Source organism: Heliangelus exortis, chromosome 5, assembly GCF_036169615.1.
Source record: "Heliangelus exortis chromosome 5, bHelExo1.hap1, whole genome shotgun sequence".
In the NCBI taxonomy this organism is placed as follows: Eukaryota; Metazoa; Chordata; class Aves; order Apodiformes; family Trochilidae; genus Heliangelus; species Heliangelus exortis.
In genome coordinates, this window is record NC_092426.1 from 20,754,445 (window position 1) to 20,770,959 (window position 16,515).

Consider the following 16,515-nt stretch of genomic DNA (forward strand, 5'->3'; position numbering starts at 1 on the left):
AGGACTCCCTTGAAGATCAGGGTTGATAGTATAGATTAGTTATTTGTGAAAAATGTTCTCCCACTGTTAACTGTGTGTTTCTGTTTACTGAATATCAGTGTGAGTTCACCATGGTACACAGCAGGTTTGTCGGCTTAGGTTCCATGAAGTCTTTTGCATGACTTTGCCACACTGGTCCATATTCTGAACCACACGTGGTAAATCCAAAGCTTTGGGTGGCTTTATTGGGAATGACATTTTAGTATGGTCACTATAGAAATGAGGCCACCTGTGGTTTGGTTTTATGGAATAAATTTTACTTCTGGTGATGAATTTTGCAAGGTTGTTGCAGAGGTAGCCTGAGGACTATGGGCATTTTAGGGAAGGAATCAATTCTAGAAAAAAGCTTTTTAGTAATGGTTTTGGTTTCTTGTTTTCTTTTTTTCCTATAAAAGTTTAACAGTTTTCTGCTTAAGTTCCTGCATGCAGTTTTAAGTCATAAGTGTATACAATGGGTGCGTTTGTGCACAGAATAAAGGATTGTATTACCACAGTCCTGCATCTGGTGCTCGGATGTTTCATATAAAACTGTGATCTACCTCCCTTGAGCAGTAGCTGCTGAAAGAAGGTAGCTGGACTAACCCTCTCTGAATTCCTTGGAATAGTCAATGTTTTCAAAATTTGGGGGTTTTGTCCTATTTCATAGGAAAAAAGAAAACTTGACTAAACTAGATGGGGCAGCTCTTCATTCTCTGTAGCCTACTTTATGTACATCATAGGTTACAAGGGAGAAAAGTCCTTTCTGCCCAGGTCAGAAGTTCCTTGGCATTCCTTTTCTGCTGCTGACTCTGCCAACTGCTAGACAAATACAAGATCAATAAAGATTTTCACCCATGGTTGGCATAATGTTGAGGAACACTCCTGCACACTACCCCAGCTGAAGCTGAAGCTATGATCCAGAGGTCAGAGCTACTTCTTTAACCATGCAGGAAGAGACTCCGCTGACAGGGGAACTTCAGTGACCTCTAGCCAGGTGGGAGCATGGTGTCAACAGACCAAACTCTGTCTTGAAGTCAAATATCTTTTGGTCTGTAATAGCAAAAAAAGATCAGACTCATAATGTCTCCCAAGGTACTAGGAAAGAAGTATTTCAGCTCCCCATTAGTTTAGAGCATTTAGAGCACACAGTGGAGAAGCTCTGATTTTTCTAGAGCTATAGAAGTAGTCAGGGTCAAGACAGGACCCATAACCAGAAGCTGTTCTTTCTGTATTCCTTACTTAGATGACTCTGACTTTTTCTTTGAGGCATACTCTTATCTTAAAGCTGCTCTTTAGAAGGCTTACATTACTTCAGATGAAAACACTAAAGAGAAAGTACTTACTTCTATGTGACATGGACTGTAACAGAAACATTGTGATTGCTGCTTGAAAGTGGCCACAGCAAGCTTAACATCTAGGTAGTTTGCAAGCAGAAGAGAAAATATTTCTGGCAGCATTTAGTATGGGGGAGATTTTTATTACACACAAATGCACATAAATCCAGCTTTTCTACAAAGCAATGTATAGTGTCTCTCTGACAAACACACCATCTTTCCAATCCTCAGAACTCGATGATGTATGTTACTGTTAGGAAAAGAAAGTGGTATGGCTGCCATATGCACAGATTTTGCTAAATATGTCTTATTCTTCTACCTGGGAATTCTGTCTGAGCAAGCTAGAGTTGCTTACTCATGTCTGGAATTTTTGGGTATCTAGTTTTCCAGTGCCCATGTCCACGTCAATGCTAAAATGCATGTGCACCGAGGCAAATGTTCCAGAATGACCTGAAGCAATAACTCATTAATATGAGACACAATGTACTGGAGGAATATCATTAACCACAATGGTCAATGCTTCTTGATAGAGTCAGACTAACTATGCATGTGCTTTCTACCCCTGTGCACATATTTCTGTGGGACAATACTAGACAGAAAAACAGCCACTCTATGAAGAAAAAGCAGCATGAACAGTGCAGTGGACCAGACATCACTAGTACCAAGTTTTACTGTCTGGTTGGACTCTTTGCACGGCTGCATTCAGATAGCCTAAACTCTATTAACCTCCAGAGCCTATTGATTAGGCACCCTGATGGATAGCAGTCAAGTGACAGAAAGCAGCAGACCCAGGGACTTCAGCAGAACTCAGGCTGCTTAAATGTGACAACAGTTTCTGACTCAGCAAGCTTTCCCTCTCCATGTCCCGTTTTCTCTTCTTCAATAACTATAAAAACTGGTTGCTTGTGCTCTATCAGTGCTGTGATGCTCTAAGAAACTATATAAAATGCTTTGAGTTAACAATATAAAAATAACCAAGCAAAAATATTTAACATAAAATCCAGACTTCCTAATAAAGATTGGCATGAGAAATTATTGTAATTAGGAGAAAACTGAAATAAGTCTCCTTCTTGGTTCTTCACAGCATAAGGTGATCATCATTTGTGAGGTCAAGGAAAAGAACCATAACCCTCCCTTGAGATATACAATTAAACATATCAAAGAAGTTATCTGTGTCCATCTGTAGCATCTGGCACTGGCCAGGGCCAGAGACAGACTACCAGACCAGATGGACCAACATGTATGGCAATTCTTATAATCTCATGTGATTAATTTCTTCCTTCAGGTTAAATACGTCTCTTCTAATTGTACATCAACATCTAACCAAAATTGGTGCTGACATATCATTGATTGTACTGTGAGTTTATCTGCAGCTCAGCATTCTGGGACAGTTTAGTCCCCTGCTTACCTCAACTCAGCTGCAGGATTTGTTTATCAGTGAATTTCTACTTTCACTCATACATTTCCCAAGACTTCTCCTCAGAGATTACCCACAGAATACATGACTCAACTGTAATTTGAACCAAAAATCTTTTAAAGTTCCTCAGTCTTTGCTACTGAAAGAGTCTAGCCTACAGGACTGTAGACTGTAAGGCTCCAATAAACATTTTTCTTAAAGCTACAGTTTTGCCTATGAATTTCTAGAGACTAGCTTTGCGTGGCAGGATTCTAAAACCTACCCACAAATTCTTCTGAAATGTCCTGTTTTCCTGTGGTTCATTCTGAGATATGTAGAGAGAGCAGAGACAACAGAAACCTCATCTTCTATAAGAACCATTCACTACCTAGTTTTTTTTGTCTGAGGATCATTTAAGTAATAATGATCACCAGATTTTACAATTTTATAATTATTTAATAATTTAATATTTAGAAACCATTAGCATTGCACGATAAAAGAATAATGTTTCATTGTCATATCACACCAGGGCTCTCTATTGCCATATTTTAAACTTCTTGACTAACTAGGACTTCTATAAACACAGCTGAGTTCAGCTATGTGAAAGCTAGGGACCGAATCAGCCTCACTAGAAGGTGCCCTTGAATCCAACAGGAACTGCAGAAAGTTGCTGTAGGCTGGTGGCTCAGGCTGTGAAATGGGATAAAAGAAGAAATACAGAGCTTCTGAAGATGTGACAGCTTTGTCTTTACTCAGTATTTGGAGGGAAATAGTCTCCAGATACAGCCTCTAGCACTTTCTTCAATCTGAGCTCAGATTCCCTATGGACATGAATTACACACAATCCAAAACTTCAGCAGAAACGTAAAAACCAGATACAGCTTCTGAAGAGAAGCAAGTTTCCCCAAGGAGAAATACTACAAATAGCCCTGTGCAGACATGTAGGGATGCCCCAATAACAACGTCTGCTATTCAGACACTGCTCCTCTTTGTCTCCTGTTGTGTAAGAGGGGAGCATGGGCAGGGAAAGCGCACACCCTGAGGTATCCCTGCAGACTGCAGCACAGCTCAGCCTTTACGTGGGCCTGTACTAGTAAGTGACCTTACTAGTAACATAAATGAAGAATTGCATAGCTCTTTCCATGCCAAGTAGCAGTGGAACCCAGTCCATAGAAAAGATTTTTTTTAAGACTGGTGAGCAGTGAGCTAAATATATTAATGCCTCATTCTAGATATTGACAACAGGATTTTTCAAGAGCACAGGCAATTGTAAAAAACAAAACAAATAAAAATCCCCACAAAAATTCTAAATTCTAAATGGGTGTTCCAATCATCACAGTACCTGGATTTGTAAAAAACATATGGAACACTTTGAAATCTAGGTTCAAGGTCAAACAGGTGTGTGGCTAAAAGACCACTGTAAACTGAACATCAGCAGCACATGGCTCTGCTGAGCAAGCTGACAGACCTACAACATTTGGCAGAGCAGCCTGGACCTCCTCAACTGAGATCAAGAAAGAACAAGAGAGCAGCCTCGCTCCTGAGGTCTCACAATCTTCCTTCCTGCCTTCCTTCCTGCCTTCCCTTCCTTCCTTCCTTCCTTTCCTGTTCCTTCAGTGCATTTTTTCCTCCAGCTTCAAACTGTATGTGTCTTTTGTTGAGAACTACTTTGATCTTTAATAGTGCTTCTGATAATCCCTGCCCCCTTTACTTCTGATTAAAGAATGGGAAATGGGAATTGTACCCTTGAATGATATAGACTTCCTCTTAATTTCTACCTTTTTCCTGTCTCTCACCCCTTCTTTCCCTTGCTAGCTGAAATCACCTTGATAATTTTATTCACAAGTTTTGGTAAAACAAATTCATCAAACACTTGCAGACAAAATCTAACTTGTGACAGGAGAAGAATACAGTGAACAGAGACACTGAAAGTAGAGACTGGGGGTTTGGTCAGTCTTTGAGTCACTGATGTAAAAAATCTCCCTGGAGTTCTGGAACCAGAAAAGAGAAATGCATGTCCATAACACTCCTTGAAGCAGTAAATGAAACTATCATGAGCAGCAGAGAATCATTCACTCCCAGAAAGAAATGCCTGAAAAAAACCCCACAGCATTCAACCACACAGCCCACAGCCTTGACACTGTAATCTTGGGATGAGGATCAATATTTCTTTGTAGAACTGGCTGCATGAAAGGGTACTGATCCTTCTCAGGGTATTACAAGGATGAATTCCCAGAGCTTCATTAAAAGACAGTACCAAGAGCCATAGCACTGTGATGGTCCCTGAATTCAAAGGACCAAGTATCCCAGCTGAAGTTCAGAAGTATCTTTCCAGTTAGGAAAGAACAATAACAACACAGCACTTTTCCTTTCACATGTATTTCACATGTATTTCACATGTATTATGTCAGGATCTGAAGAGATTTTAAATACTCATGACATTTCTACAGTACACCATAGGGAAATTGAAGCACCTGGCAATATATGATGTGACCCTAAAATTCACCATCCAGCATGTCAGAGTAAGCAGTGACAGATCTAGGGAAAAAGTTTGGAGGTCTTTGTCCACAGTGCTACTCAGTGCTGCTGCTGAGAAAAAAATGTCTTCACCATTACCCCTTGCCACCCTGATCTGCTATATACCAAATATATGTATGTTTTTTTGGGCTTTTTCTAAGCTAATACATATTGATTCTGGAGGACAGGCACCCCCATCACCTTATTTTGTTTCAGTGCTGGGGTGTTCATAGTGCCTAGTAATAGAAAAACAAGTCACCAACTAAAAGGAATGCTTGCAGGGCACAGACACTTTTCTTCAGATTTCCAAAAGGGAAAAAAAAAAAGTTTAAAAAGAAGACAGTATGAATTCTCTGCTCTGTTTCTTTCTTCCAAGCCTATATAAGGTGCTGCATATATTTCTCAAGGAAAATTAATTTATTTGCATTTTCCTTGCCTCTAATGAACTGATTCTGAATGCATGAGGGCACAGGAAGGAAAGCAGTGAGATAATAAAAAGTGAAAAGGCATTCAAAACCATCAGTATCTTGCAAACCTACACTGACAGAAATATGCTGGACTGCAGACAGGGGAGCAAGGCCAGAAAAACATGGAATAGCTTTTTCATTATTTAACTGCAAAGACAACATGACATCGGGGCAGCAGGGGGTTCTCCTGCAACCCTATAGAGAGGTTATGGAAGCAAACATCTAGATGTAGGCCACTACAAAAACATTGCACTCAGTGGACATCAGTGAACGACAAATTCCTCTGTAAAAGACCAGGAGGTCATAATTATCAGCAGAATAATCAGAATATGAAAAAAGTGTAAGACTGGCTACCATGAGACAAGTTAACCAAGAAAAACAGGAAAGAGCTTTTGCCTACTGTTTCCACTTTCACCTCATCAGGTACTAAAAGACCAAAAGCACTTGTGGGTAGAAAATGTGAATATATAACTACAAGCTTCTGTTGTCTTTGGAGTGCAACTGCGCCAGAAACCAGGCAGATCTCAAACCATTTTGCAACATTTGTTAGCATAATCACATACTTAAGAACCCAGTTTCCCTGCTTGACAAAATGAGCAGTGTCGAAAGTTTTCAGTTTTAATAAAATATTGGTAGATTTGGCTTCTCTAAAGCTGTGTTTATGTATGCTCTGTAGACAAGGAGAAACATATGTTAATAATCAGTGTGCTTGATGCACAGTTGTCTACTGTGTCCCCTCTCCTTTAACTCCTCCATAACTGTTTCTATTTGAGAAATTTCTGTACTCTCCTGCTTTGTCCTCATAGTATAGTCGGAAGCTTTCACCAATGGTGGAGGACATTTGTGCACTGAAACAGAAAACCTGCAGAACCAGCTAGATAGGAACACTTCCAGATATTGTCCCTGTAACATCTGCACTGGCTAGGGTCATTAAGCAAACCAGCTGGAGCAGGAGCAGCAGGCTGCTGCAACTGCAGGATCCAGCCGTGACTCTGAGTCATGAATACCCTTGCTGGGCAGCACAGAAGATGAGCAAGGAACCAAGGGATTCACCAAACACATCCTAGCTGATGTCATCCAGCATGATGCTAAGGATGCCAATGTCTGGGAAAAAAACCCAAAACCTCCTCTCCCCAAACAATCATTTGACCTGCTTGGTGCAGATATTCATCATTTGTTCCAAATTCAAAACCACATTCCAAGCATAGCCTGGAGATGGATTTACTCTACAGTTATTGCCTGGAGCCTGATCTGTCGAATAAACAGATGATTTAGCCTGATGGTGCTCTTTTTATGAGCCCTCTAGAAAACAGTTGTCTCTGATTCTTTACCACGTGATATTCACAGACTAAGCAGAGGGTCTTTTTTTAGCAACATCTTGCATCTTTCTGATTCATTCACCTTGTCCCTTGAGTTTCTGCAGACACAAGGCCCTTTATAGACTGTGAAGCACTTTCCACACTCCTCCATCATCAAGAATGCAAAGAGATGAAAGGTGCAAAACTAAGAAATGATAAAGTAAACCTTAGCACTGGATCAGTTTAGTAATGTCCTTTATCAGCCTGCTATTCATGCTTAGCAACCACTATGGCTCACACCAAGTTCATTTTCATTTTAATACACCTTACAGAAAAGCAGCCTAAATATACATCCCCAGATCTAAAGCATATAATCTGTAAACTACAGGAACAAGCAGATCATTTCCATTAGTTTCTTATGTAGCAAAAACCACAGTATAAACCCAAAGCATATAATTATATTCAAATTCTAAAAGACAGTGTCGGAAGTACTTTAAATTCATAGTTTGGGGGAAAGTCACTCAGGGGTATAAGTAGTTTTAATGTGCAAAAACAACACACACACACGAAGAAAACACAAGAGAAGTAATTTCTGAGAGTGGTGAGGGAGCCGTGGCAAATTGCAGCCCTCCAGCTCCACTGGCTGCCTGGAATTCGGCACAGTCGGCATTCCATCTGAAATGCTCTCCTGCTCCTTTGGAGCTGGAATAAGGCACTAAAGCCAGTCCAGGCAATAAAGGTACGAAGGAAAACACTACTGGGATCTATGTCCAGAATCTGAAGGTGTCTTGCTTGTCCTTCAAGAAAAGAGTGAAGCAGGCTGCTCTTTTAAGTTGCTCCGACATCTAAAGCCCAAGAGGACTATTGGGATTTAAAACACTCTTATGGCTCCCTGCCAAAGATCTCAAAGCACACAGGTACACCAGGACTGCTCACTTCACCTCCAGGATAAATGGTTTTCTCTTCGTTTCACAGATATGGGAACCAAGTCAGAGAGAAAGGAAATTTTTCACCAAGGTCATACAAAAAATCAGAGTTACTGGTCAACAGCATGTGCAGAGGTTACAAAGAAGACAGGAAAACTATCTTTTAGTCTCTAATGCAACTGATCTTTCATAGTTACTAAAGCCCACTAAAACAACAGAAATGCAAACCAAAAACTGTCTGCCACTTCACACAGGACTATCATCCTGGGCAACTACACAGATAGCCAGTCTTCTTAAGGTGCAGAACATGGAAAGGGAGAAAATATGGTTATCCTGTGTACTTCCCAGACAAAACTTCCATTCCTTGCCCTTACAAGCTCCAGCTCTTTATTCAGTTACCTTTTGCATGGTGAAATATGAAACTTTCCTGTGTCCAGTTGAAGGCTAACCTGTTTTTTTCAATATTCCCACCTTATACAACCTAGGTATGCTCTCCTAGTTCTGGTAAGACTTGTGTAAGAAATTTCAACAGCACTGTATGAAATAACTCAGTGATTATAGTAACATTAATCAAGCATATCTTTTCATGAAGGCCATGGCAAAAGAAGAGAAAGGAAAAAACCAAACCAAAACAAACCAAGAAAAACTGGTCAACATTTAATAAAAATGTCTTTCATTTTTTAAAGGTAGAAATATTATGAAAAGTACCATTCTCATTCTGCAGCATTCAGACTGTGTAGTTTATGTCACATACCCCAGTATTCTTTACAACTTCAATGCCTATACAAAGCATTCAGCAGGATCCTTCATCTGTCTTTGAAATGCAGTCACCTCTGCAGTAGAATGTGGCAGTTGCTTGACAAGTCAGGGCTATATTATCCAAATGCAGAAATGATAAAGAGAAGAAGAAACTGCTCTCCACCCTAAATTGCAAAGGAAATATAAGGAGAAAGAAAACCCTGACCTAATTCTGACTCAGGACTAGCACTCCCATTTTTTGCAGAATGTGCTGTGAGATACTGAGCAAGCAAAAAGCAGCTATCAGAAGAGGGTTTTTTTTTTAAGCACGTCTTAAGAGACTACATCTTCAGCAGCACCCTCTGACAAATGTCTCAAAGGGCACAGAGACATATATGTATATATCATAATATGACAGTGTCCAACAGTAAGATTAGGTTTCTCATGTTCCAGATCTCATATTACTGGGATCTCCCAGGATCAAGTACCACGCAAACAGACTAAAGCTTCAATTTTATAGTACAGTGCAAGCCAGTCCACATTGGAAGTTAGTACTAAGCACTCCATGGACAGCAGAATGAGAAGTCAAAGCACTTGATCAGATACAGCTTCATATAAAAGTTTGCAAATAGTAACACTGCTTTAAGGAAACAGCCTTTGCATATACCAGATTTTTTTCTGTGTTCAGCTAAAAGTGTGCTTCTTCAGAAGAGCTATAGAGACCCAGAGAAGGGAGTGCAAACTCAGCTATGGTCACTTAAACAAGACTACAAGGGACTAGTGAGCTTGAATGCTTAGATTTCTGGACAGATGGCTTGAATCAATTTGAACAGACCTCGTATTTCTTTAAAAATATAAGTAATTGTTAATGTTTATGAGGAAGAGAATGCAAATATTCAAATATTCATACAGAATCACTAGTCTTTTCCAAAAATTAGGCTTCTAGCAGAGACTAGAGACAAGCCACAGAAAGACTTCTGGCTATTCACCTTTGCAGACTTTAACTGCAATCCTAAATTTCAGCTCTGAGTGAAGTTAATTTTACTGGATCACTGACTGCTCTCTATAGGATATTGTTTTCCCTTTTGTTAAAGCTACCAACCTTTGATCAAAGTAACCTCCCAATGAAGGAAGAACAGGGAAAGTCCTGCTCAGTACTGAGGATCAGGCAGTTCCAAGGATGGGAATTAGTTTTCTACTCTACAAGGAGGGTGGGATCACAGTAACAAAGACACTTGAGGAATAGAACACATTGGAGAAGTAGCTAGGAGAAGGGGATGTGTATAATGAGGGGGTACAGTGTCACCACCCTGTGTGGCAAGCTTCAAAGCTGGTTTGCAAAATATCTTCATAGAAACACTCTTTCAACTGGTCCAAGCATTTGTTCTCATTTACTAACAAAGAAAAAAAAAAAAACAACAAAAAACCAAACCAAACCAAACCAAAAAAAAAAAAAAGATTAAAGAGATAGACATGTTTCACATAAATGACAGAACTTCTAAGAACTGACCAAGGCCTGCAACTTAACACCTACAATATCTGGTTACTGCTCACATCAGTCCTCATGTCAAACCTTCACTTTTTGCTGTGACTTGTGCAACAGCTTGAGCAAGCGTAGTCCCCACAAAATGAAAACCAAAAGAGAAATGTCCCTGGGCACAGCACTGCTCCCACAGCTGCTGCTGCACAGCAGTACTCTGAAGGATGGGGCAACCAGCACAGGGCATCACAGATCTCTGTGCATCCCTGCCACCCATCCATTAAGGACAGCCAGAGAAAAAACAGCTGGAGAAGAAACCAAATTAATTCATTCATCATTGAGACAAAAAATGCACAAATATCTTCAATTTATCTATTGACTGAAGGTATGCATTATTCATCAGCTGAGGAAATAAAGATGTGGAAAGGGGGGCTGTGAAACCACTGCTGCAGGTTCTGGTAAAACAGCTGACCCAGCAATGTGCTAGATAGCCAGAGGGGAAGCACGGGTGGACTTTCAATACACACAACCCTAACATTGTTCCACAGACAGATTTTTTTCTTCCTTCTGTCCTGCAAGCCCTTAAGTGAAACAACGAAGAATCATGACTTTTACTTCCTATTGTCTGGGGAGAGAGTCTAGGAACGTCCAGTCTAGGAAGGTCATCACCTGGAAAAAGAAATATTCTCTGAGTTGCTGAAGTCCCCTGCCCAGCCAGGCTTGCTTCATGGATGACAGGGAAGTAAACCTGTTACAAAGATTTTCTCCTTGAGAAGATGCACTGTGCCAAGTTTTACATTTGCAGGTTGCAGCTCTACTACTGAAAAGCGCCAGATTAGTGATTTCAGAATTAACTCTTGTAACACTAGTGTGGTTATATCCTGCCAAAACTGGGCCCGGTCCTGCTCAAATTAAGCTACAACATTTTTCATTGATTTTAAAGGGGAGCACTGAACTAAGGCTCCAAACAAGGGCTTGCTGCTTGCAAGACATTCACCTTGCCTCTGTTCTCAACGCTAATCTGCTTCTTCAAACAGGCTGAAATCTATTGGGATGTATAACAAAAAACCTACAATAGATAAGAAAACTGAGCCAAGAGGGGGTCACTGGAAGACAACATGACAGGGTGACTGCAGGCATCACCTGTTTCCTTTCAAAACAAGTATGAATGTAGCCATTGATCAGGGCAGGAGTCAGAGGGAAATTTTATTTCCTCCTAGGAAAGAAAAAAAATCAGAATGCCAGAAACACATGGAGTGCATAGTCTCCCTGGGATCTGACTCCTCAACACTGTCACAGATCCAAATTCCAAGGGCCTCTGTCACGCAACAGTGAACGAAAACACAAAAATAAGCCATGTGTGTGTTTACAAGACCAGCTGTCTTTGTGGTCTCTTTTTCCTCTCTTCCCACCCCCCCCCTTCCACCTCTTCAACATCTTCTTTATTTGTGGCCAAAGGGGTTTCCATGCCAGTTTTGCTACATGGCATGATTAGGAAAGGAAAAGAAAAAATCTCATGCTGGCTTATGTACTGGCCTGAGCTCCCTGAGCTCTCTCAATTTCTCTTGATTCCTTACTGCAATGAGGACACAGAAAAAATGCCTGTCTCTCACTGAAGTTGATAACAGCTTTTGCTCAGGGCTCCTAAATGAGGCTTTACTGGGCTTTCAGGGCAGATGGGAAAGTCATCAAGGAGAAAAGAACTATCATTTCTTGACCAAGAAACCAAATGTGAACTTTCTCAGAGTCCTGCCTGCCTGCTACATCAAGGCTAACCACTAGCACATTTTGCAACATCCTTGTCTCTTTCCTTCACAAGTGACCTATGAGCCAGACTTTGCTATCCCCTTCCACCACAACAGTGCTCAGCTAGACAAGCCTGTCTGTGCAGGGTCAGAAGAAGAACCAGTGTCAGAAATGAGGGAGAGGACCACTTGGAAGGGGAGAGAAATGGAGGGACAGCCCTGGGACACTTCACTGAAATGCCGCATGACATGGCTGCAGTAGATGCTTGGAGGATGTGTTAACAGAGCTATGTTGGTGTTACGGGGATACTGAAACCCAGAGTGTCACAGCTAAGTGCCTGGATGTCCAGCAGAGCTGTCTGAAGAGTTCAAATGGCACAAAGAGGGATGGAATTCCAATGAAAGCTATGGGTACACTGACAGAGTTGGAGAAAGAGCTCAGTTTTGCGGGTCTGAGCTGAGGCGCATTGGAGAGGGAATGGGCAGAGGAACAAAGCCAGGAGGCAGATGCTGTGGGGTCACAACTGAGCACCAGCAGAGCAGGGCTGCGCTAGCAGGAGGTACTTTGGCAGAGCTGCTGGTGGGTGCACTGGGAGCACTGCAGGGCAGGTTGCGGGTGCTTTGGCAGGGAGGGGGGAGCCCACAGCGCTGCAGAACAACACCTTGCTGCAGAGGTGAGGACTTTGGACAGAAACAGCACTGGGCAAAATGGGTTGAGCTGGATGTACGCAGCCAGCACTGCAGACACAAGTGGTAGCAGTTTGTCAGCCTATCAATCTTCCACTTCTACCTCAAAGCTCACATCCACCCCAAAAAGCAAGACAAACAGGTTACCACGCAGGAAGGGAACCATTGCCATGCCAGATATCAAGACCATCTGTTAGGCACCACCCATGTGAAACTCTTTTATAGGGTTATTAATCATTAGCAGCAGGAGCCCTGTTATTTGTAGCAATACTCAATAACCATGTTGGGTAGTCCCTATTGCACTAAAGCAAGAGATGTGGGGGATCAGCCAGTCCCTGCCCCAAAGTGTTTCCAACAGGAATAGCTAAAGCAAAAGCAAGCTGGGAGGATAGAGAAGCACAGAGCTGGGTACAATAGCAGAGATTTTAGTCACCTTTCCAGAATATCACTACCTTTGCCTAAGGGGTGTCAGAGCAGAGCTGCCACAGGATTCAGCAGGGATTGGCTAGACCTGACCCTGACCTGCAGCTCTGCAGGAAAAGGGCCAAGACCTGCCCTGCCTGCCTCTCCTGGCTGCTGTGGCTGAAGGCAGAAGCGAAGAAATTCAGGCAGAGCTGAATGTGGAGATGAGGGTGAGTCCCTTAGTCAGCCAGGCCAGGGCCAACTCCTCGCAGAGTGGACAGACTCAAGAAAGCCCGGGAGAGGTAGTGCTGGTCCAGCTGCTGAGCGTTGCTCAGCATTTCAGGGACAGGATACTGACGGGACCTCCCCTCTCCCGTGGAGTCCCTCAGACTCTCTCTTCCCCTTCTCCCTTGCTGTCAGAGTGGAAACCCACTGCCTATGTTTCCCTGCCCCTAGGTTTTCCGGGAAGCTACTGCCAGGCACCAAGCAGGGAGTCAGGAGCAAGGGTAGGGAGACCTCGCCGTTTCCTTAATACACCCCGAGCCACCCGACAGTTTCACTAAGGAGAGCTGCGAGCGAGGGAGCAAGCGGGCAGGGGAGAAGCCTAGGCGGGAGCCTCCCCCGAACCCCGGGCCGCCTCCCCCGCAGCGGAGCATCCGAGAAAACGGGGGAGGGACGCCGGCAGGGAAGATGCGCTGCTGCAAGAACCCTATCAGCCGCTACGAGTATGCTAGGGACTGGAGCCAGAGTTAGTGATCCTCTGCTTAAAGACCTCCAGCCCCAGAGGGTGTCCCTCCGCCTGCTCCGAGATGTTGGGAGCTGCCTCCCGGCACGGAGCGGCCCGAACCAGCCCGAGCCCCCCCCCCCTCAGTCCTCCTGGACCACGCCGGCTGGGGAAGTTAGCTCTGGAAACGGCCCGTTCTTAGCCGGTTTTTCTCTCGGGGAGGTGACAGGGGAAGGAAAGAGAGTTAATGGGGAGGGAAGCTAACGGCGGAAATACGAGGGACTAGGACGACCCCCCCCCCTCCCTCGGAGCCCCAGCCATCGCCCCTGTTCCCTCTCTGCTGCTCCAGCTGCTCTGCAAAAAGGTTAGAAAGAAACAAGAGTGGGAACCCACCGTGTCCTCCTCGGAGGGAGACAGGGGAGCGGTAGATAGAAATAGGCACAGAGTGGTGCTTGCTGCCGTGGAAGTGATGCTCATACTGAGCCTGAGATACAGACGAGGAAGAGGAGGCAGGAGAAGCCACGTTAGAGGAACTCCACACAGAGCTGACGATACATCCCCAAAAGAGGGAGCACATCCACAGGGTCCAGGCGGGGCGGCGTCCCGGGCAAATGCTGGGGTCTATTCTCAGGTGCATGGTCAAGGCACAGAGCACCTACAGACGGGCAGTCTGAATTCCAGCCAGGGAGAGAGGATAAGGTTCATGATGCCAGGGGACCCATGCTAGCAGAAAGGAGAGTCGCTTCCGAGGCTCTAGAGTGTGCGTGTATGTTCAAGAGGCAGAGACAGTATGTGTCTGTGCGAGAAAGTGTGTGCTAGGAGGGAAAGGAGGGAGGGGGGTAGGGGGGGAGGGGGAGAGGGGAAGGTTAGTAACCACACACAGAAGAGTAAGACGCGCCGTTTCTCAGGGCTGGATCTACTGTGCCAGGAACCCCGCGGCCGTACCGAGCCTCCGGGAGAGCGCAGGAAAGCCGCACATGTCAGCGCGAGGGTCCTGAAGCTTGCACTTGTCAGGTTCCTCCAGGATCACGGGGTCCTTGAGGACTTCTCCCTGCCTGCGATCCCTGTCTCTCACTAAACTGAGAGGGACTATTGAAAATTAAAAAGAAGAAAAAAAGCCAGAGACCCCAGGTAAATTTTTGACCTTTTTTTTTTTTTCTTTTTTTTATCCCAATTCCAGGGGGGTTCTGTTGCTTCTCCACTAGCAAGTGTTGCAATGCAGAACTGGTAGGGTCACGCACACGCGCGCAACACACACACACACAGACACACACACACAGACAGATCTGGATTGTTATCCTCCTTCCACCGGATCCAGGCGACCGAGAGCTCAAGCCGATTAACCCTGCGCAGCCGGGGCAGGGCAACGCCAAGTCTTCCCAGGTAGGTAGGTAAGTAAGTAGGTAGGTAGGTAGGTAGGTAGGTAGGTAGGTAGGTAGGTAGGTAGGTAGGTAAACAGGTAGACAGGCAAGCTGGCAGGCAGTAAAGCGCGGAGGCGAGGCCGAAGGGCCGGGCGGCGCGGTCCAGCCGGGCGCGGAGCGGCGCGGAGCCGGGGGCGGGATGCTGGCGGTCGGCGCGCCAAGTGCCGGCAACTCGGCGGCGCAGGTGAAGCGCAGCCGGGGCGGCCGGGGAAGCGGCTCCACGAATGGGCGAGCCGTATGCAAATGTCCCGGCCAGGGCGAGCCAATGAGAGCGGCCGCAGCTCTCCGCAGAGGGACTGGCTGGCTCCGGGGGGAGGCGGGGCCGGAGGGCGGCACCGCCCCCGCCATTCATGCGCCGGTGCTTCACACACGCGCTCGGCGCCGCCAACCACCCCGGAGGGGACGGCCCCGGCTCCGGGCCCAACGCGGCCCCCGGGGCGGTGAGGGGGGAGGGCGGCGAGAGGCGGCGGTGGGAGCAGCGGGGAACACCCCAGAGTGCTGAGGGAGTTGCCAGCCCTGCCCCGGTGAGGGGGGAGCGCCGGCAAACCCCTGCCCAACCCTTGCCCCCTCCCGTCCGCACCCTGAGCAGCGCTGGGGGAAACGCGCCCGGTCCGTACGTGGGGGGACGGAGCGTGCCCGCCTCGCACGGGCACCTCCCCTCAGGCCGCTGTCCCGCCCTGCAGTGTCGTGCCGGGACTGCTCTCCGCCGGCGCGGAGCCGGAGGGGTAGGAGCGGAGCGAGGAGGCGCAACTGATACTGCCTGACCCTCTGGCGTGCCACAAGGACGCCCTTCATTTACCCCGCTGCCCCGTCCTAGAGCTTGTCCTGCGGCCGCAGCTGCACAGGAACGCAGGGAGCACTCGGAATGACTGGCGCACGCTAAAACTCCGTACTGCTTCTGTAAAGTGTTGTTGGGTTGTGTGTGCTTGCTTGTTTTAATGCTCCTGCAGTAACAAGCAGAGTCCAGACAGGCATAACTGCGCTTAATCCTCCGGCTGCAGCTCGAGTTTGCAGCCCATAAATTAATAAAAACGCGTTAGCATTATCTAGAAATTCATTGCCTATCAATTTGCATAGCAAAATTCCCCAGCCACCCTAGGCTAGCCAGGCACCAACGCTGAAGTGACTCATTCAAGATCACTCAGGGAGTCAATAAGAAGCTCTGGAAAATGAGCCAGCCCGCCCCAGGACTCACAGTGCACTGCACTGCCTTCCTCTCCTTTGTTCGTTCATTCAAACCAGAATAAATTGTTTATGACTGTAAGTTTCCTTGTTTTCCCTTCTAGAGCCTTGAATGTAGGTGTGCACACATGCGCCTCAGAAACCTGCTTGACTCATGTCATACGTATTTCCCTAATGTAG

General features: G+C 45.4%; 1 protein-coding gene and 1 long non-coding RNA gene across 18 annotated transcripts in view; one reads left to right on the forward strand and one right to left on the reverse strand.

Annotated features, from left to right (window-relative positions):
* NRXN3 (neurexin 3) overlaps positions 1–16,515 on the reverse strand; it is a 942,831-nt gene that overhangs the window by 341,899 nt on the left and 584,417 nt on the right. For 5 of the 17 annotated variants that reach the window (XM_071745872.1, XM_071745871.1, XM_071745866.1 and 2 more), the window contains exon 1: positions 14,126–14,648. The exons of the other annotated variants lie outside the window; for them this stretch is intronic. In XM_071745872.1, coding sequence (XP_071601973.1) covers positions 14,126–14,369 — 244 coding nt within the window. In that variant the 5' untranslated portion in view covers positions 14,370–14,648. Of the gene's footprint in view, positions 1–14,125; positions 14,649–16,515 lie in introns of those variants that run through there. 17 annotated transcript variants of the gene reach the window in all.
* Positions 14,622–16,417, forward strand: LOC139797070 (uncharacterized). The gene is made up of 2 exons (XR_011726275.1): positions 14,622–14,863; positions 15,837–16,417. It is a non-coding gene; the product is annotated as an uncharacterized lncRNA (long non-coding RNA).